This window comes from Schistocerca serialis, chromosome 2 (assembly GCF_023864345.2).
Source record: "Schistocerca serialis cubense isolate TAMUIC-IGC-003099 chromosome 2, iqSchSeri2.2, whole genome shotgun sequence".
Classification (NCBI taxonomy): domain Eukaryota; kingdom Metazoa; phylum Arthropoda; class Insecta; order Orthoptera; family Acrididae; genus Schistocerca; species Schistocerca serialis.
In genome coordinates, this window is record NC_064639.1 from 565,725,564 (window position 1) to 565,747,876 (window position 22,313).

At 40.9% G+C, this 22,313-nt stretch overlaps 1 protein-coding gene across 1 annotated transcript in view; it reads left to right on the forward strand.

The window, feature by feature from the left end:
• LOC126456227 (brachyurin-like) overlaps positions 1-22,313 on the forward strand; it is a 161,849-nt gene that overhangs the window by 135,153 nt on the left and 4,383 nt on the right. The window contains exon 6 of the mRNA XM_050091979.1: positions 15,378-15,546. Within this exon, the coding sequence (XP_049947936.1) occupies positions 15,378-15,546 (169 nt within the window). The remainder of the gene's footprint in view (positions 1-15,377; positions 15,547-22,313) is intronic.

A 22,313-nucleotide genomic window follows, 5' to 3' on the forward strand; every position in this document is an offset into this window, starting at 1 on the left:
ATATGCACTATTGGGCAACGGAAAATCCACGATGGCTGCGACAAGTGGAACATCAGCGACCTTGGCGAGTTAATGTATGGTGCGGCATTGTGGGAGGACGGATGATTGGCTCCCATTTTATGGATCGCAATCTAAATGGTGCAATGTATGCTGATTTCCTACGCAATGTTCTACCGATGTAACTACAAGATGTTTGACTGCATGACAGAATGGCGATGTACTTCCAACATGATGGATGTCCGGTACATAGTTCACTTGCGATTGAAGCAGTATTGAATAGCATACTTCATGACAGCTGGATTGGTCGTCGAAGCACCATACCATGGCTCGCGCGTTCACCGGATCTGACGTCCCCAGATTTCTTTCTGTGGGGAAAGTTGAAGGACATTTGCTATTGTAATCCACCGACAACGCCTGACAACATGCGTCAGCTCATTGTCAGTGCATGTGCGAACATTACGGAAGGCGAACTACTCGCTGTTGAGAGGAATGTCGTTACACGTATTGCGAAATGCATTGAGTTTGATGGACATCATTTCGAGCATTTATTGCATTAATGTGGTATTTACTGGTAATCACGCTGTAACAGCATGCGTTCTCAGAAATGATAAGTTCACAAAGGTAGATATATCACATTGGAACAACCGAAATAAAATGTTCAAACGTACCTACGTTCTGTATTTCAATTTAAAAACCTACATTTTACCAACTGTTCGTCTAAAATTGTGAGCCATATGTTTGTGACTATTACTGCTCCATGTATCACAAAGCGAAAAAGTGGTCCAACTAAAACATTCATATTTCTTTACGTACATCACGAATATGTAATAAAAAATGGGGGTTCCTATTTAAGAAAACGCAGTTGATATCCGTTTGTCCTATAGCAGCGCCATCTAGCGGCCAACCATAGCACCCTCTGGTTTCCCCCTTCAAGCTAGACAAGTTTCGATCTTTGTGGTTTTTTCGTTTGACGCTTATTTCGTGAGATATTTGGCCCGGTCACTATCAATGGACCACCCTGTATAACGACGGTGAACGACGGCTGCGGAGATGTGTACGGGAGAGCAGCCGTGCTCAGCTGAACCATGGGGCTACCAACAATATCCTCAACGCCCGTTCACCTAATGTTGTTGGGTGTGGCTGTTTCGTTCATGCACGCATACTGACTGCTGTTCATTGGTTACGATGGCTGAAATTTGCAAACCATTACCGCTAATAGAAGCATACTGAGTTGTGTCCCTTAGTTTAAGCACAGTACAAACCTGTCAGCGAATGTATTAGAAACTTTATACGTAATGTATACCTATAAATTTATCGCATTTTAATAGTCTGGTAGAGGAAATCTCATTCTCACTTTAATGTAAAATGCTGTTATTTAACACAAGCAAGGCATAATTCTTAAGCGCATGTATTTAGCACCGTCTGTAGCCCACTTTTTCCTGGTCGCTTGAGCCTGTACCTTTAAACAGTTGGCCTTCGGCTCTGGTGCTGTGAAGACGTAAGTTATGCAAGTATTGTTATAATTTTATGTTGACAAGGGCCTTTACCAGTGAGCGAATGCATTTGTGCGTTTATTCTGACGTATGCTGGAATGTAATGTGGCTGCTGTCTTAAGCCAACGAATGTGATATTTCTGGTTTATACGAGGGTCGTCCACAAAGTAAGTCCCGTTTCTATTTCTATCCGCGGCACCACGGGGCAGCCTTATGGAAATGCAGAAAACCTGAAGTATTAGAGGGCAACTGTCCAATGAAGGCCGACTTACAACGTTTCTAGGAACAGTATTAAGTGAGGAAGCCACAAATATACTATAGCTCCCTACTCGCTTCTCCCATAGGGTCGCCAGAGACAATGTCAGGCTAATCACGCAGCGTGCAGATGTATTTAAGCAACCATTCTTCCAGTCTTCTATACATGAATTTCACTGAAAGGAACAATGGGGAAGTACCGTCGGATAAGCATTTCTCAGTAGTTTGTAATAGCTGTCGATGTAGACTTACAGTTAAATCCGTTAGATAATATTTCACAGACAATCCTGTTCAATAAAAAGTGTCTTATCTGTGTAATACACAATCTACTCAAATCCGCACAGCTCTGTAGCTTTGAATTCACACTCTCAGGTCTTGAACCTTCCTGTCAACACATAGCCGCAGATATGAACACGTTTCATAAGCAGCTGTCCTACAGTTTAAAAATTCAAGCATATACGCTCCTTACGCTGCTTCACACTTGGGCTAACTCATCATATTGCAGACACTCATATCTCTGTCGATATTTTCGCAACCAAGTCTCCAAACAGGATAATTCGCATAGATCGAATTTCTGCACCTGGCTTATCTACTCATTGTGAAATACTAATTAGTTATTCTTTGCAATCTCCAAATAACAAACTACGAGTGGGCAGACAGAGGATCTAAATGAGTATTTAGGCACGCATATATCACTAGTTGACCAATGCACAAGGACGCAAACCATCGAATCCCTTGAAGTATCTGTGGTCGGTACAAACGAAAATTTTTTCTGCAGTCAGTAAACCTCAACACAGTGAGAAAGTCAATTGCGCGAATTCGTTCTGAAGCTGCAGGACAGCTGTATGTAGAGACACAAAATCTGGACACTGTTTTTAAAAAACATAGGCATTGCCTACCGGAGACACAGCGACCGCTTTAATGAAAATTCAGATAAAACAGCAACTGGTCACACTCAATTTGATAAGCTATTATCGATTTTGCTAATCATATATGAGAATCGTCACATGTTTGGAAATTACAGTATTTAACAACGGCGTCAGATAAAATCGATCACTTAAAGTCACAGTATGATAACTTACAATATTTGCCGTAATGCCCGCATCTGATGAGCTGTTCCATGTGAATATCTAGTCACCAACGATGAAGCCACTCTTTCATAGTATAGTAACTGAAATATTTATTTTTATATAATTTGAGTGTTATAGATGAGTTATGTAAGAAATGTAAGGAATAAACTTATGAAAGGGAAGAGAAGGGTAATCAACCTCAAAAACCTGGAAGAACATTCCTCGAATTTCCAAGAAGTCCTCCAAAGCAAGTTCCAAGTAACTAAAGATGGTGATTTGGCGGAAATGATTGTTTCAAGTGCACAAGATGTCGGTGGCCTATGCCAAAATAATAAACAACCAAAGAAATTCAGTGCCAAAACTGAAACCCTTTTACAGCATAGGAGAGAATGAAAATCCAAACCGATCGTGACATGGTAGCGTATTCCGAACTATGTAAGGCAGTGCGAAGAGAAATGAAAACTGACATACAGAAATTCACTGAAGACACCTTACGAGCAAGCTTAGAAAACAAGACAAGTTTAAAGTCAGCCAAGCACAAACTCACAATCGGTAAAAAGCAGATTATCGCGCTCGACGGAAATGACGGTCGAATCACTGAAAAGGAGGAGTTTTTGAAGTTCATCAGAGACTTTTATAGCAATTTGTATAGCAATCCAAGGGAAAATTTGAGTGTATCTAAATTAAATGATGTACCTAGTGTTCCTGACATACTCCCATCGTAAGTCAAGTGTGCTCTAGATAGCATGAAGAAGGGAACAGTGCCGGGTGATGATGAACTCAGTGTTGACATCCTCAAACTGGCAGGAGAGGTAGTAATATATCACTTGCCAAAAGTATTTTCTTCCTGCCTGCACTATGCTTCAATCCCACTATCGTGGAACAAGGCTAAGATTATTTCGATACACAAGAAAGGAAGTATTCACAATATCAAAAACTACCGTCCTATCAGCATGCTCTCAATTTTGTACAAAATTTTCACAAAGATCTTGTTAAACCGAATTAGTTCCACCCTAGACTCAGCCCAACCTATAGAACATGCAGGATTCCGAAGCAATTTTAGCACCATTGACCACATTCTGACCGTTAGTGAAGTGATAAGCAGATCGAATGAATACCAACTGCCTCTCTGCATTGCCTTTGTTGACTTTGAAAAGGCATTTGACTCCGTTAGCCATGTAGCTGTCCTCCAAGCTTTGACTGAGCAAGGAGTGGGAACAGCATACATTGTGAAACGTCCCCTTTCAACAATTATACATAGACTGTGCTTAACCTGACACACAATATTTTGTTAGCGCAACGCAATCTGACTTTCAAAATTCCCTATAAAAGAATGGCCCTGACTAACATTAAACTATACCTTTCACAAATCACTTACCTCACAAAAATCTTCGCTGCTCAAGCTACTGCAATACAGCGAGCGCCACTACTGCCAGCTAAATAAAAGATTCAAACTACTGAAGGCACTAACTACTGATATGGATAGTTAGCAAATGAAAGATATTAATAGAGAACAAACAATGTATTTACCTTGATATCATCATATATAAATAAAGCAGTTCATGAAAAATTACAAAACTCCGCCATCTCTCTCCCCACATCCACCACTGCTGGCGGCTCACCTCCAACTGCGCAACGCTACGCGCTGTTCACAGCCAGCTGCCTAACACTACAATGGCAAGTATTACAACAATGCAAAGCAGACACAGACTGCCCACAGCACAGCCAGTGATTGTCATACAGAGGTGGCGTTACCAATAAAAAACCTAAACAGCCTACTTACATAGAGAAAACATAAACAGCCTACTTACATAGAGAAAACATAAACAGCCTACTTACATAGAGAAAACATAAACAGCCTACTTACATAGAGAAAACATAAACAGCCTACTTACATAGCCCCCATGCTCCCCACAAAAATTTTTACAAATTGGTTTGGGCAGTGCCCAATAATGATTTGATAAAATTTTTCACAATTACAGTAACAAAGATATAAAATGCACACACTTATTGATACATTGTTGGTCAAAAGCTAAAAATTTCTCACAGTCCATAAAGACAGTCCTAATCGTACATAACAGTAGAATAGCAGTGTTTTTTCTCAAAGTCTGAGCAGTAAAAGAAAATGCACACGGAAGTAGTGGATTTCCATGCAGTCTTGAAGAAGTAGTGTTGTCCTTCCAATGGAAAGACAGTGCTGACCCACAGCAGAGTCATTCGACGTTTTGAAGAATATTGGTAGGTAAGTCATCACAGAGCAGACCCACTGTAGTCCTGGTAGAGAGTATGGTATTGGTGGGCCACCAGAGGTGCAGACCCACTGCAGTCCTTGTAGAGATAATGGCGTTGATGGATCATCAAAGATGTAGACCCACTGTAGTCCTTGTAGAGATAATGGTATTGGTGGGCCATCAAAGATGCAGACCCACTGTAGTCCTTGTAGAGATAGCCAGCAGCCATCTGTTGTGACTGTGCAGGTGCACAATCACCATTGAAGAGTCTTGCGGATAATATAGCAAGTCCATAACCACCACTTGTGCACTCACAAAGTTTTTGGAACTGTCCTTAGAACCAGCAATGCTGTTATCCAGTCCCTTGCTGAATTATTAACACACGTGCAAACACTATCAGTCCCTACATCTCACATATCGTCCATATACTATGACCAACAGAAACGTGTGCCGTGAAATGTAACTAACAAGTTAATAATATCATGAACTGGTGACAATTACAATTTTATAACATAAGAATACAATTACAAAGGTACAAAATACATCATTAAAAACATAATAATACAGATAACATTTGTAGTACAGGCTTTACAAAAGAATCGAAATAACATATACGTCAGTGTTACAGGAATTATGACATGAGTACATACATAGAAGATCAGAATAATTATTGAAACATCAACTTCACACATGAGCATTTAAACAGAATGAATAATGTCTAACATCTTTACAAAGTAAATAACATATTATTAATGCCAATTATATTCGAGGATACCAGTATTCCTCATCATAGTGAATGTAGCTTAATATTAAAAGAAGAAAAAATTCTATGAAACTACACAGAGACAGGAAGAAAACAAATACTCAAGGGTACACAAACACATAGTGGGATAACACCAATAGGAAAGGACAGGGTTCGTTTTCAGTGTAACATTTGGTACTGCAGTCCAACCCAAAACTTCATATATCTTTCCTCTTATTTCATCCTTTGTTTCCACCGAAAAAAAATTCTAACTAAGCATGCTTTCTGTGTTTATATGTTCACACATTTCTTACCTCAACATTTATTTCCAAGAAAATCCTACCTAAACCTGTTTTCTGTACCCTTTTTTTTTGTATAACTTTTCAATGCATTTCTTCCAATTCATCGCAACTCATTCTCTTCTATAGTCTACCCCCTCTTAATCTAACTTAAATCTACTGAGCTCAGATGCTAAACTAAGGGACGAGGCAATGCAGCAGCACAAAACAATTAACACAAACATCAATGACAAAAATACAAATGCCAAAGCAATTGCAATATTACAACTAATATAGGGCACTGTGCAGCAAAAAAAAAAAATAAATAAATCTGGCTTAGCAGAGTAACACAAATTAAAGTTCAGTAGCACTATGCCTGGCAAACAGCAGCTTATATCTAAACATGACATAGCTCAAGCAGAAAAAATAGTACACTAAAGATAACAATGCAGATAAGGCAAATGTATAATCACATCTTAATGTCTAAGTAATTAAAGTGGTGCACCACAAGAAGTTATTCTACCAAAAAGTTACCAATTACTTGAAAAGAAAATTATGAATGCAGTTACTAGTTCCTTCTTATTGTTCTTTCCTTTCCAAGTGCTCCTTTTTTAAAGAATGTGGATCATAAAATAATTATTTAATAGATCTGTTGACAGAAAGTGTTCACATTAGCAAATGCATTTAATTTTATAAAAGCAATGCTGCAACACAGCTGGAAAACAGATGTCAAATGAAATAAGCAATTACGCAAACCAAAGCATAAAAACATCATTCAATAGCTATGTGACATTTCATAAGTTAGTAGAAATTCTCTCAACTCTCGTAGAAAGACGCTTGTCGTAATCAGGTGTGCAGATGTAAAAATATTTCTCGTCATTTCATTAGGCATTTCAGTAAATATCATAAATTAAGAGCTAGTGTAATCATATGTTTTCAAGTTCGACCGTGTCGTTTTTGCGATGCTTTCTCTAAAGTAATGACAATGGCCAGGATAATGGCCTTCCCTTTCTTTTTTTTTTCTTCCTGTGCTCTGAAAGGCACGCGCTAATGACTTTTTCTCCAGGCGTCCGACACAGCTGGGTGCCCGCGACGCATTACGTGCAGGTGGTCACTTAACTTTCGTACGGAAATATTTACGACAGCAATTTTCGCTAAAGTGACAGTCTCACATAAAAATACTTCACAGGTCAAGAATTAGCGTTGCAAATCTGTAGAAACAAAATCCTATGAATATAACAGTGTCCAAAAAATGTTCAGTGGCATTGTGATACATTCACACATGATTCACACATGTCATAACTCTTAAAGTACGATTCTTGGTTTCCAACATCCTTTTTCACAAGTCAAGAGTCCCTACCCACTATTCATTACTCCTTACCTTATTACACATATACGTATCCATCGACACTCGTCAATATTTCGTCATTATAAATATGAAGCATAATCAAATAACTCATATAGTAGCCTCAGCCTATTAATCGTAAACATACCTCAGCAGCATAATACACATCGTCGTCGTAAAAATAACATCATAACACCTCAGTCAAATCTCAAAATCGTTGTAGCTTCCTCCAATAATTAAAAAAAATTCTCTGCTCATGTCAAAAGTGTCATCTGCCTCAAACGTACTTTAAAAATCATAATCCCTTTACCAAATACATCATTCAAAGCTCTCATAGTATCACAATGGTTCCAAAAAAATATGAACAGTTTACAATGCACAGACAAAATACAGTTTCATAAGTGTGAAGTTATCCAGCTGTGTAATTACGTAAACATGTGTCACTGACGTAGTAAAAAAATGTTTATCTCTCAGTTAAATGATCAGATAGCTGTGTAAATTGTGTGTTAGAGAAATATGGTACCGATGTGTAAAGTTGTATAAGCAAATACCATATTAGCTAGGGTTCCTTGTGGTTGCCACACACATGGTACACAAAGTAAGCGTGTACCCCCCTGAGGATTAATGTAATTATACCCTCAGGTGTTACAGATTACACCAATGAAATGAAATATATCACGGAAAACTTTCTTTGTAATTCAAAAATCTTTAAAAATAAATGTTCTAAGTATAAAATTGATCACTGAAATGCGTGTCCTGTAGCGCTAAATGTGCATCTTGTTGTAAGATAATCTCTGTGGAAGTGTCGTAGTTATTTTCCTCCGAAAGCTAAGTTCTGCAGAAGCCAATGTACTTACCTCATGATAAACAAAAGTGAAATGCTTTGCGTATAGATATCGTAGTTATAATGCTTATTGGCGTGATGAAGAAAGTGCTGTACAGTAACGTAATGTTGTGCCACGAAAAAGGGTGTCTCATTGTTGCTATACCACAAAAGTTACTACTAAAACATGTTTTTCTTTCCAGAAGAATTCAGAAAACTGTGCAGATATAAAACAGATACACCGCAAAAGCAACATTGTAAATTGTCACTCATTAGTAGCGTCGTGATAAAACCGTGTAGTTGTCACATAAACTAACCACTGTGTCCTCTGGTATCTCACAGAAAGTACTTTAAACCCAGAATGTATTTTCAAGTAAACCAAAATGTTGCATTAAAATCTCATTAGCAGTACCAGTATGTGTCCTAAGTATGTAAGCCTGATAGTCGTTACGATCACATCGTCTGTCGTCATGTTGGTAGTTCCTGTAGTTTCTTTCTTGTCGGTTAAGTGGTGGAGAATTTCTCCCTGAATCGTAACTGCGCCCTGGACCGTTGCGTCTAAAGTTATTCTGTCTCCCGTAATAATAATTATTTTGGTTCCCATATTGTCTGTTTCTCTGATTGTCTCTGTAATAGTCATTACCGCGGAGGGGTGATCTTTCCCTGTAATTATTACTACTCTGCCAACGGTTGTAATACGGGTGGTGCCTGTTTCGGTCATGATTTGTGTTGTGAGAATAGCCTTGTCGCGTCCAGTTATCGTTTCTGTCGTCACGGAATTGTGACAGATGTAACCTGTAATTGTTGTGTTCCTGTTTTCGCGTTCCGCGATTGTCAGTGTCAATTTCCAGTTCTTGTAACAGTCCCTGAAAGGCTTCAATGTCGTCTTTGCAACGTCCTGCTAAAATAATATGCCGTAAATGTTCAGGCAATTTGAGTAAGCAAATGCGGATGAGTTCTGAGGGGCTGTATGGGTTTGACAGGTACTGATTCTTGTGCAACATGTCTTCAAAATATTTCACAAGACTGGAGAATTCAGATTGTTCGAAATGTTTCATCATTATGATACTATGTTTTACACGGTCTTGTGTGGCTTGAGACCAATATGCTGAGAGGAAGGCATGGTAAAATTCTCCTTCACTGTGACAATCGTGAATGACCGATCGCATTCTTACAGCTGGTTCATTCTCTAAGTAGCCACACATAAATTCTAACCTGTGCTCCAATGACCAGTTGGGAGGAAAACAATGAGAGAATTGATGGAGCCACGCTTGTGGATGAATGTCGTTGGCAGAATTCTTAAAGGTTTTGAATTTACGTGTAGTAATGAACAGCTTATAGTCAAAATCGTCATGTCGGCGAGTCGCATGTCGGTCATTGTTACTTCGTTTCGGCGGTTCCATCTCAAAATCCAATGCGCCTTGCCAATTTCTTTCATAATTTCCGAAGTGTCCTGTGTTATTATTTTGTGTTTGTTCGGTATTTCTATGTCCCTCTTCCCGTATTGGAGCGCGAGTGTCCTCTGAAATACGTAATTCTTGTATTACCTGCGTCAACTGATCTTGTACTTCCCGGATTTCTCTTTTGTACTGTGTATTGATTTGATTTTGATTTTGTTTGAATTTTCTTATTTGTTCATACTCTTCTGTGTCAGTGAAGGCTACGGGTGTTGTGTTATTCAGATCATCATCTACCTTTGTAGATAAGTTAGTGAACTGATCTGAAAGTTCGGCTACTTTATCCGATAGTGAAATTATTTCCTCTGTATGTTTTTCTGAACCAAGTTTCAGAGTGTCCATTTGTGTTGAAATCGTGTCTACTGTGACCTTTAAGTTTTCCTGAGTTTTTGCAAGTTGCATAACCGTATCGGTAGATGCAACTGAGTCAAATTTTGCTTGTAAGGTCTCATGATTTTCATGAACAATAGTTTGCAGTTCTTTTATGGCTGCTTCGTGATTCTGTAGTGCATTTTCATGACGCGAAAAAATAGGTTGGAAATGCTCACAAATTTGTGTTTTTACGTCATTACAGACTTTTTGACATTTCGATTCAATGTGATGTAACTCAGCAGTTAAATCCTCACGTGTTCGTTCAAGAGTTTGCTCCAATGAGTCTAACTTTTTAAGATTTTGTTCCATTGTGTCTAACTTTTGAAGCTTTTGCTGTGTTTGTCTCTGATTTTGTTCCATTGTGTCTAACTTTTGAAGCTTTTGCTGTGTTTGTCTCTGATTTTGTTCCATTGTGTCTAACTTTTGAAGCTTTTGCTGTGTTTGTCCCATTTGTTGTATTAATTGTAATAACAATGCATTGGTGTCTGAAACATGTTCCTCAGTGCTTTTCGGCAGTGAATTTGCACCGGAAACATTCACATTTTGACAAGCAGAAAATGTGTCTTGACTTATTTGAGAAAACGGTGAGGATCCAAAACCTGAATCTACAGTATTTGCGAGATCGTGTCGTGTTATTTCAGCTTCCTGAGGCGAGCTATTGCCGACCGATCGATCGATAATGCTTCCCTCTTCACTAATTGTTTCACTGTCCCCGCCATTGTTTGACGCCCGCTCCATTTCCCTGTGCACAGTTACCAAATTACTACTTTGAACATTAGTAAATTCATTACTCTGCGGCGCTGATAAGCTACGCTCGTCGTCACTATTATTTCTCAGTTTAGTTTGGAGCCTAGTGTTACGTTTTTCACACGCCATAATTGTCACAATATTTCACACGATAACACAGAAAAACACAATTTGAAGAGCAAAAATACGAGAACACATTAACATAACACTGAAAATAATATCTAGTTAATTGCAAGCGTAGCTGCGAAATACTTGGTGCAAATCTATATGCATGCCACAACTGTTTCACTGTACAACAATGAAAGGCTACAACTACAAAGGAGATTCTCTCTACAATAACGCGCTAGCAATAAACAAAAGCTACACTAAATACACAAACTACAAGAAAAAATCAGAAGATTCCAGTGAGGTATCCTAGGCTAAGGGTCGACATATGAAACGTCCCCTTTGAACAATTATACATAGACTGTGCTTAACCTGACACACAATATTTTGTTAGCGCAACGCAATCTGACTTTCAAAATTCCCTACAAAAGAATGGCCCTGACTAACATTAAACTATACCTTTCGCAAATCACTTACCTCACAAAAATCTTCGCTGCTCAAGCTACTGCAATACAGCGAGCGCCACTACTGCCAGCTAAATAAAAGATTCAAACTACTGAAGGCACTAACTACTGATATGGATAGTTAGCAAATGAAAGATATTAATAGAGAACAAACAATGTATTTACCTTGATATCATCATATATAAATAAAGCAGTTCATGAAAAATTACAAAACTCCGCCATCTCTCTCCCCACATCCACCACTGCTGGCGGCTCACCTCCAACTGCGCAACGCTACGCGCTGTTCACAGCCAGCTGCCTAACACTACAATGGCAAGTATTACAACAATGCAAAGCAGACACAGACTGCCCACAGCACAGCCAGTGATTGTCATACAGAGGTGGCGTTACCAATAAAAAACCTAAACAGCCTACTTACATAGAGAAAACATAAACAGCCTACTTACATAGAGAAAACATAAACAGCCTACTTACATAGAGAAAACATAAACAGCCTACTTACATAGAGAAAACATAAACAGCCTACTTACAATTGAAGTGCTCAGGAAAATCTCCGAGAATTCTTCAGCTTATCTTAACATCGGCGAATCAACTCAAGAATTTCGCATCATGTCGGGTGTCAAACAAGGCGATCCCATCTCCCCAAAACTGTTGTCTGCTGTATTGGAAATGGCTGTGTCAAAGCTGAGCTGGGAAGGTAAGGGAATTGGAATTAATGGAAGAAGGCTTACCAACTTGAAATTTGCTGATGATATTGCCTTACTGGCCAAAGATTTCGCAGAGCTCCAAAACTTAGTTACAGATCTTGCATCGGAATGTCAGCTGGTTGGCTTGAACACGAACCTTCCCAAAACAAAAGTAATATCCAACAAATGGATACCAGCTGGAGATGTGAAATTCAAGGACAGTCTACTAGAAGAGATCAGTGAATATGTCTACCTTGGCCAGATTATAAATATGAAGGGATACATAAGGCGAGAAATCTATCGACGCATCGAGCTTGGCTGGCAAGCATTTGGGAAGAATTCAACAGTACTCAGATCAGAAATGCCAGTAAATCTGAAGAAAGCAGTATTTGATCAATGCATTCTTCCTGTGATGACGTATGGCTGCGAGACATGGACACTGAACTCATTTACAAAAGGGAAACTTAGGACAGCACAGAGAGCCATGGAGAGATCAATGCTGGGCTATACAAGAAAGGGTAGGAAAAGGGCAGATGACATCTGATCTGTGGCGAAGGTTAATGACATCTTAGAGACAGAAGGTTCCTTGAAATGGCAGTGGGCTGGCCACGTCGCAGGAAGAAAAGACAACAGATGGACGAAGCTAGAACTGGAGGCCTAGAGCAAGACCACCAGACACATGGGACAAAGACATCAAGAAGATCGCTGGTATCACCTGGCAGAGAACTGCCCAAGACCGTCCCACTTGGAGAAGACTGCTGGAAGCCTACCTGAATCCACGAGTCGAAGAGTACACATCATTTAATGATGGAATTGGCTTATGATGATGATGATGATGATGAGATGAGTTATTACTTCAATTTTTGTTTGAAATTTATAAGTTTATTAATATAATAAATATTGCAGACTTTTCAAGGAAGCTAAATGCTTCAGAATAACAAGTAAGTGTTACATTGTTCAATGTTTTGTTTTTAGTAGTATAAGTAGATATTTTAGACCATAGCGAGATCTTGGGTTCTGTTAGCTCTCTCCCAGATAGAATCTCGGTTACATTTATGTTTGTTGTTGAAAAGTGTTATTTGTCAAAGTTTCGTTTCGTACGAGTTACGAATAGAACAGAATCAAAAGTAATTTCTGGTTCAGCTTCGTTATGTATGGATTTTAATATGTACAGTTACTGAAGTGTTGCGATTTTGCATCTAAGGCTGATTGGTTTAAAAATACTAGACTGCAATTACTATAATTTTGAAGTCAGTCTAAATTCATCAGCAGTTAAACAATTTTCATCCAAAAGTTGATTTCTGATCGCAGCACAGAGCGATCGGCTGATTGTCATTTATTTGAAGAATTTCACCGACTACATTTCAGCAACCTCTCTGACTTTCAGCGTGTAATGTGACGTGAAAACTTAATTACGACGACTATAAGTTGTCAAGACATTTATTTTCAATTCTGAGTGCTTGAAATCAATTCTAATTAAAAACAAATAGCGTTTGCTCACCGAATTAGACTGAGCTTGCTTAAAAACATGACTTGTGAATAAACAATTTACGGCGATGTCAAGCTACGTTACGTCCGCTATTATTGTTTCAAGAGATTTTAATGAAGTTTGTGACTCGTTCTCCCAGCTTTAAATAAAAATAAACTGAACACGGCCCTGGAGATCGAAGACATCGTCAGCCGCCAACTTGTTGTTGTTGTTGTTGTTGTTGTTGTTGTGGTCTTCAGTCCTGAGACTGGTTTGATGCAGCTCTTCATGCTACTCTATCCTGTGTAAGCTTCTTCATCTCCCAGTACTTATGGCAACCTACATACTTCTGAATCTGCTTAGTGTATTGATCTCTTGGTTCCCTCTAAGATTTTTACCCTCCACGCTGCCCTCCAATGCTAAATTTGTGATCCCTTGATGCCTTGAATATGCCCTACCAACCTATCCCTTCTTCTAGTCAAGTTGTGCCATAAATTTTTCTTCTCTCCAATTCTATTCAATACCTCCTCATTTGCTATGTGATCTACCCATCTAATCTTCAGAATTCTTCTGTAGCACCACATTTCGAAAGCTTCTATTCTCTTCTTGTCTAAACTATTTATCGTCCAAGTTTTAGTTCCATACATGGCTACACTCCATACGAATACTTTCAGAAACGACTTCCTGACACTTAAATCTATACTTGATGGTAACAAATTTCTCTTCTTCAGAAACGCTTTCCTTGCCATTGCCAGGCTACATTTTATATCCTCTCTACTTCGATCATCATCAGTTATTTTGCTCCCCAAATAGCAAAACTCCTTTACTACTTCAAGTGTCTCATTTCCTAATCTAATTCCCTCAGCATCACCCGAGTTAACTCGACTACATTCCATTATCCTCGTTTTGCTTTTGTTGATGTTCATCTTATATCCTCCTTTCAGGACCATGTCCATTCCGTTCAACTGCTCTTCCAAGTCCTTTGCTGTCTCTGACAGAATTAAAATGTCATCGGCGAACTTCAAAGCTTTTATTTCTTCTCCATGGATTTTAATACCTACTCCGAATTTTTCTTTTGTGTCCTTTACTGCTTGCTCAATATACAGATTGAATAACATCGGGGAGAGGCTACAACCCTGTCTCACTCCCTTCGTAACCACTGCTTCCCTTTGATTTCCCTCGACTCTTATAACTGCCATCTGGTTTCTGTACAAATTGTAAATAGTCTTTCGCTCCCTGTATTTTACCCCTGCCACCTTCAGAATTTGAAAGAGAGTATTCCAGTCAACATTATCAAAAGCTTTCTCTAAGTCTACAAATGCTAGAAACATAGGTTTGCCTTTCCTTAATCTTTCCTCTAAGATAAGCCGTAGGGTCAGTATTGCCTCACGTGTTCAAACAATTCTACGGAATCCAAACTGATCTTCCCCGAGGTCGGCTTCTACCAGTTTTTCCCTTCGTCTGTACAGAATTCGCGTTAGTATTTGGCATCTGTGACTTATTAAACTGATAGTTCGGTAATTTTCACATCTGTCAACACTTGCTTTCTTTGGGATTGGAATTATTATATTCTAAGATTTCATCAGCGAAATTTGGCATCAAAGTCTACATTTGCAAACATACTGCCTTGCCAAAAGAAACTGAAGCACCCAGAAGAGGAGGAAGAAAAAAAAATGGAACTTCGTGGATTGAGAGGTACAGGATTATTATATTCTAAAATTTAGCATCCACGAAAGACTGCAAAGACGAGGAGGAGTCACAATCAGGACAAACACTGATTCGCTTCCCAAATCCCTCCTGTCGCCTTTAAATGAACACGGCCAGCTCCTTGTGTGTTGCAGCTGGACACCCGGAGCCTGAGGACGCTGGTGGCCGCATCGTGGGCGGCAGTGCGGCCTATCAGGGCCAGTTCCCGCACCAGGCCGCCGTCTCCATGGACAGCTCCTACCTGTGCGGCGGCTCGCTCATCTCCACCTCTGCTGTCCTCACCGCGGCGCACTGCGCCTCTGGGTGAGTTGGAAGACCAGTGACCCGACACTAGGATCAATAAGGCGGTCTCAGGTACATCCTAAATACGTTCCGTTCACATTGTCTGATAAAAAAAAGTGAAGCGCCCAGAAGACACGGTCAGACGTCACTGTAACTTCGCATACCGACACATAATCAGCGGATTCGTAAGTGATTAGAGTTGCACTTCTCTGTGACTCGTAGGACGGCCACCAGAGTTCATTAGTGTTCTTCGTGTTCAGTGTTGTTACCAGGTCTGGTAGTGTATATAAGAGTCGTGAACACCGCCACACATTGAGTCGCTACTGTGAAGGATACCGAGATTCCGCCTACTCGCCTGAGGTAGTATCATTAGCATATGATAGAGTCTCAAAGGGGAATCACTGTGGGTCTCAAATCGGCCGGCTAGTCGAATCGTGGAATATCCAGATTTGTGGAGCATTCGTATGTGACAATCGCCCAACGTTGGACTGCATAGGAACGTGAGGGCAGGCAAACCATCTGTCAACAGTGTCTTACTACCACAAGGTTCAAAATGTTTCAAATGGCTCTGAGTTCTATGGGTCTTAACATCTGAGGACATCAGTCCCCTAGAACGTATAACTACTTAAACCTAACTAACCTAAGAACATCACACACATCCAGGCCCGAGGCAGGATTCGAACCTACGACCGTAGCGGCCGCGCGGTTCCAGACTGCAGCGCCTAGAACCGCTCTGCCACACCGGCCGGCACTACCACAAGGGAAGATGACCATTATATGCCCCAAAAACATCGTAACCATCTGCAGCCGCCATCCGAGAACAAACAGTGTTTAACATTTTTTTAAATGTTCGGATAATAAGTTGCCGTCTCTTTATCTAAGAACAGATGATGAATGGAGCTAGCCGCTATCTCTGTGTAATGTCTTGTCTGTATAGACGTGAAGCTGTTGCCTTTAAGATCCCTTCACCTTCACACATAAATCTATACAGTAAAGTAAGGCCTCTTGGCTGATCCGTGATAAGACAGGCGAAAAATTAGACTAATGGAGGATTATTAGTATTATCTCTATTTTCATTCGCTCTCTCTCTCTCTTTCTCTCCTTTATCTATGTACAGTTTTTAGTATAATATTTCATTACGTGAAATCAGCCAAATAGGATCTTTGGTGGAATCCTTCGTCTTGGTAATCAGCGGCTGGCTTGCTGTAAGAGATCCTTACATTTATTATTACTGTTAAACACTGCAGTCTGTCGGGAGAATCAATCGTTTGGACAATTTGTTCCTTTTACGAAAGATTGCGAATTCCAGATGTGTACGAAGCCTTTTTGGACGATTTAACACAGACTCAGTGATTGCAGGCTCTCTTCGACACAGCTGAAACTTCCCCACTAATTACAGGGCCAACGTGATCATCAAATGATTCAGGAAAAACTCATTCGTTCATTCACTCCAGAACAAAAAAGTCACAAACCTTATTTATGGAGGCAATTGTGTATTAAATCCATCTCCATTACATATCCAGATCTCCGGTGATTCCACGCCTTAATTATTTTCCATTTACAGTCTCTTTCTCCTCAAACAAACCGCTAGCGACACAAATGTTAATGGGCTCGCTTTAGCGAGAAGAAAAGCAGAATATGTATCTCTCAGAAACACGTCAATCCCTCAACAGATACTCCAGAAGCTGTCCTAGTTACCACTCTAACAACCATGGAGAATGTATATATGCATCTCTGTTATTTGAAAGAATAAACGCACTAGAAAATACTTTGGCGTCGTCGAGCTGTCGCCGCATATATTACGAGAAAATCAGATAAGATAACTTTTCCAAAGTGAATGAATGTGGATGGTTTGATTGAAAATGATTAATTGGTGCGTGGTAGAGGGTATTTTCTGTGGGGACATTACAAGTGGACTCCTTACAACATTCTGTATCATTTCGCACCATTGGTTGGAGACTAGAAGCAGCCAGACTAGGAAATTAACGTCGCATGCGCAGGCTGCCATTAACACCACAACAAAAACTGCTGTTTTCGAAATGGTACCATGACCAGGAAGCATGGATTGCTGATGAATAGTGCCGCATCGTGTTCAGCGATAAGTTGCCGATCTGCAGGCCTTCAAATATGGCGACTACCTGGGGAGAGATCTCATTCTTCCGAAGTTCTGACAGGCTCAGCGGTGTTACTCTTGGTATGGGGAGCCTTCGGATACGACTTCAGGTCACGGCTGGCAGTAATTGAGGGAACTCTAATCACACAACAGTATGTAGCGGATATCCTCATATGTTACCTCTCACGTGACAGTGTAGTTATGCCAATTTTCGACAGAGCACATGGGACGTGTCTCTATGAACAGTCTGCGTGCTTTCGAGTGACTCCCGTGGTCAGCAAGACCCCAGATCTGTCATCGCTAGAGCTTGTGCGGGGCCAGCTCGGACGTCACCTTAGTCGAAGTGCCAGTTTTCGGGGTACTACAGGTACAACAGTCAGTAAAGGATGTAACGCCTTCATGGTACCTTTCCCAACCGAATCGGTACATGTATCGTGGCCAGAGGGGCAACGTTATACTTATAAATGAGCTCCAACTGCAAGTTCTTTTTAAATTTGTCTCGACATTGTCCTTACCGAAATGGCATCACACACCCTCTCAACCCACGAAGTTTCATTTTTTTCTTCCTCCACTTTTGGGTGCTTCAGTTTCTTTTGGCGAGGCAGTATGTTTGCTGATGTAGACCTTGACGCCAAATTTCGCTGACAAAATCTCCCCGTGTTATTAACCTAATAAGTGTTGTTTTGTAGGGACGTTCTGGCAAGCTTCCTATTCATCAGTTTCAGGAGAAGGCTCGTTACCCTGTATGAGATCATCTTTAGTATACTACGAAGCAACGCAACACTGTGCTCTCCACCCTGAGGTACAGAGCTTGAATATTTGCTTCGAGAAGCGCCTATCTAACGAGCTATAGCTCGTCCGTGACGCCTCCCAATAAAATAACTGTTGGGAGATGTAAACGAGAAGTTTTCTCCCGAGTAACAGCAAAGTTAAAGACATCAAAAGCCGACTAGGTGTTTCCAATATTAGTTGTGCATGCGTTAAACGGTCACCTGTGTTTTGCAGTACTGTGTGTGTTGTACCTGAAGAGTTCCTTGCGACCGATGTTGCATAGCACAGACACCTTCAAACACATAAAGCCTACTTTGTAGTCTTCTGTCTAGTGTCCTTCGGCTGACGTTTCGTAGCACGAGTAGCTAGCATTGTCGAAACTTCATCCTCCATCGCTGGTGGCGGACTGGAATTGAGATCGCGGCCACAGACTATATGTACCTGGCGCGCCAAAGTCCGAGGGCTTTTCCGTGGTCATTACTGCTGTGGTTCGCTGCAGCACAGTAATCCAGGATCCGCTAACCTCGAGGCTTTTTTCTTTCTTGTTGAAGCTACTATTTTTTGTAGATTTCTATACGGGGGTGTGGTACTTATTCTCCACAGCAAGTTCTTCAATGTCGTCGAATTTTATTATGTGGTCCCTCTCACAAAGCGCGTACTGCACCACGGCCGAATTCTCCACCTGTACCAACTGCGATGCCGCTTATATTCGGTAATTTTGGCGTTCATAGATCGCCCAGTCTTTCCAGCACAGACTTTCCCACATGCACATGGTGTGCGGTATATTGCCAAAATTGCAAGTGGATACCTTTATTTCTTTCCCGATCTACACACTCTTTAATCTTCTTTCCTGATTTAGGCCGTGTTTGCGCAATGCGTCACTGATTCTGTACGTCACTATAGGAATGTATGGCAAGAAGACCGCATCCAACACGTGTTCTTTCGACGTATCATTTCGTCCAATGTTTGATTACGTGACACTTCTTATGTAACTCGTACAGTATCCGTTGCTGCTTAGAACACGTTTTAGGTGCTGCAGCTCACTTATACGTCTTGCAAGCATTACGATTGTATTCAAATGAAATGTCATGTGGCTAGGACCACTCGTCTGGAAGACCTGTCGCCTGGTGCAAATCATATTAGGTGACACCACTTCGGTGACTTGCGCGTCGATGGGGATGATATGTTGATGAAAGATAACACAACACCAAGTTGCTTAGCAGAAAAAATCCCAACCCAGCCGGGAATCGAACCCGGACCACCTTGCACGGCATACCGCCGCGCTGATCACTCCGCTTTCGAGGCGAACACGATAGTATAAATCACACCTCTTTTCTGGAGCGGGCAGTGATTTCACAGTTGGAGTAGGTGTCGATCAATGCGTTTCGCCGACACTGAAGTTCTTGCTGTGGAGAAGAGCTACCACACCCGCATATGCAGGGAAGATACAGAAATACACAAAAATGACAAATACTTCAAAAAAAAAAAAGAGGAAAGCCTCAAGGTGAAACCATCCTGGCTTCCCGTGCTGCAGCGAACGACCGTTGCAGGTAGCAAGGGGAGAGTAACTGCGGTAATGACCACGGAGACCTCTCCAGGAGACACCGCCTGATAGAAGCACTGTCAGTGTGGGCGGAGAGGTTTGCGTGTTCAGATGACACTAAGAGCTATGCCGGCGGTAGCGTAGCTACTGGCAGGGCCTCCCATGTTGGACAAGTCTCAGTCGATGAACCAGACGAAGTGTGTCTCAAAACGACCTATCTTTCCACTCCCTGTCCTTCATCGTTTCACATTTGTAAGAAAAGGGGAGATGAACCTTGACAGTTGAAGAAAAAGCAATTAATCGAGGGGAAGGTTACCCCAAAATCAAATACCCTGCTCTTCCAGGTTGGGGGTTGGCGATGAGTTACCACTCCATCACGGAAGATTTGTCAATGGTAAACAGACTACATGGAAGCCTCCGAATTTGGTAATATAAAAGAGACGAAAAGTGCGAGAACAAGGTTTACGATTTGTAACATGGAATATTCGTAGATTATATTAAACAGGCGCCGCAATCAGTCTAGTCGAGGAGATCGAAAGATATAAGATGGATTTTGTCGCTTTGCAGGAAGTCCGTTGGGGGGATACTGGTACCATAGATATCGAGAAGTACACAATCTTGCACGGAGGCTGTGAGACAGGACACAAACTGGGCATGGCATTTTGTGTGAACAAGGCACTAGCTGCTAATGTACCTGGATTTGAGGCTGTGAGCCCTAGAATAGCAGTTTTAACAATAGACGGAGAGAGATGTAACATATCGTTTGTGAATTGCCTTACACACACAGAAGAAAGTACATCCCAAGTGAAGGACGAATTCTACGCGGAACTGGAGGTAGTCATAGATGCCATCCCAAATAATAATTGTAAAGTACTACTGGGAGACATGAATGCTAAAGTTGGAAGAGAGAACGTATGCCAGTCAATAACCGGAAGACACAGCCGTCATGAACTCAGCAATGACAATGGCATCGGGTTCATAACCTTTGCAACATCCAAAGAGATATTCATAAGCAGCACGAATTTCCAACGGAAGGACATACATAAAGGACATTGGGTATCGCCAGATGGTAAAACAGTTAATCAGATATATCACACTGCAACAGATATCAAAGCAAAGAACTGGGTGAGGGATGTAAAGACAGCAAGGGGTGCAGAGTGTGGGAGTGATCATTTCCTCGTTAACAGCTGGCTAAAAGTACAAGCCAAAGCCAGAGTTAGAAACAACCTTACAAAAACTGTACACTACCATATCGATGCGCTGAAAGATAACACAAAGAAAGAAGAATTTCAGGTCAGCAACCGCTTTGAAAATCTACAGGTAGAGGTTTCACAAGAGAACCCAGATCAAATGTGGAAAGAAGTTAAGGATGCCGTAAATGAGGTGGCGAATGTAGTCATCAAGAAGCGGATCAGAGGCAAAAGGATTTGGTTTGGGGATGAATACATTAAGACATTAGCAAAGAGAAGAGAAGCCAAGGAGAGCTGATCACAAGGGGCTGATTTTGTTCAAGGCAAAGCACATTTCAAAGAAGTTGAAGAACTACTCAAGCAACCCAGAGAAGAGCAAAGAGAATGTACGTTAAAGGACTGGTAGATGAGACTCAACAAGTTTTCATGGGGAAAGGCGCGAAAGATGTACCAGAAAGTAAAATTCTTCAAGAAGGAATATTAATGCCGCCAGAAATTCATCAAAAACAATAATGGGCGCATACTCGCAAGTGAGCTTGAAATTGCTGAAAGGTGGAAACAATACTTCAGGGGACTCCTCAACTGTGATGAACCTAATGATCTGTTTAAATTTCAGTTTCCTGACATTGCAGATTTAGAGTATCCTCCACCCACACTAGCGGAAATAAAGAATCAGATAATGAAGCTAAAGAAGAACAAAAGCCCAGGAGGAGGTGGAATCCAGGCAGAAATCATTCAAGCTGGAGGGGAGGGACTCCACAAGAAAATTCACCAATTAATCAAGGGGATCTGGATTTTGGAGGATATCTCCGAAGATTGGAAAACAGCTGTCATATGCCTTATACACAAGAAAGGTGACGAAATGAACTGCACTAACTACAGTGGAATCGCCCTACTGAACGTCTGCTACAAGATCTTTTCCAACTGTATACTGGATAGAAGAAGTGATTGTAGAATATCAGGTGGGGATTCAGAAAGGGCCGTTCAACTGTCGACAACATCTTTACGCTGCGACAACTCACCTAAAAGTTCTGGTAGTATGGCTAAGTACTTCATGTGCTTTTCAAAGATCTTAAGAAAGCGTATGACTGCATCCACTATGAGAGCCTGAGGAACTGCGTAACGGAGTTTGGAATTCCTAAGAAACTCGTAAGCCTAGTTGGAATTTGTC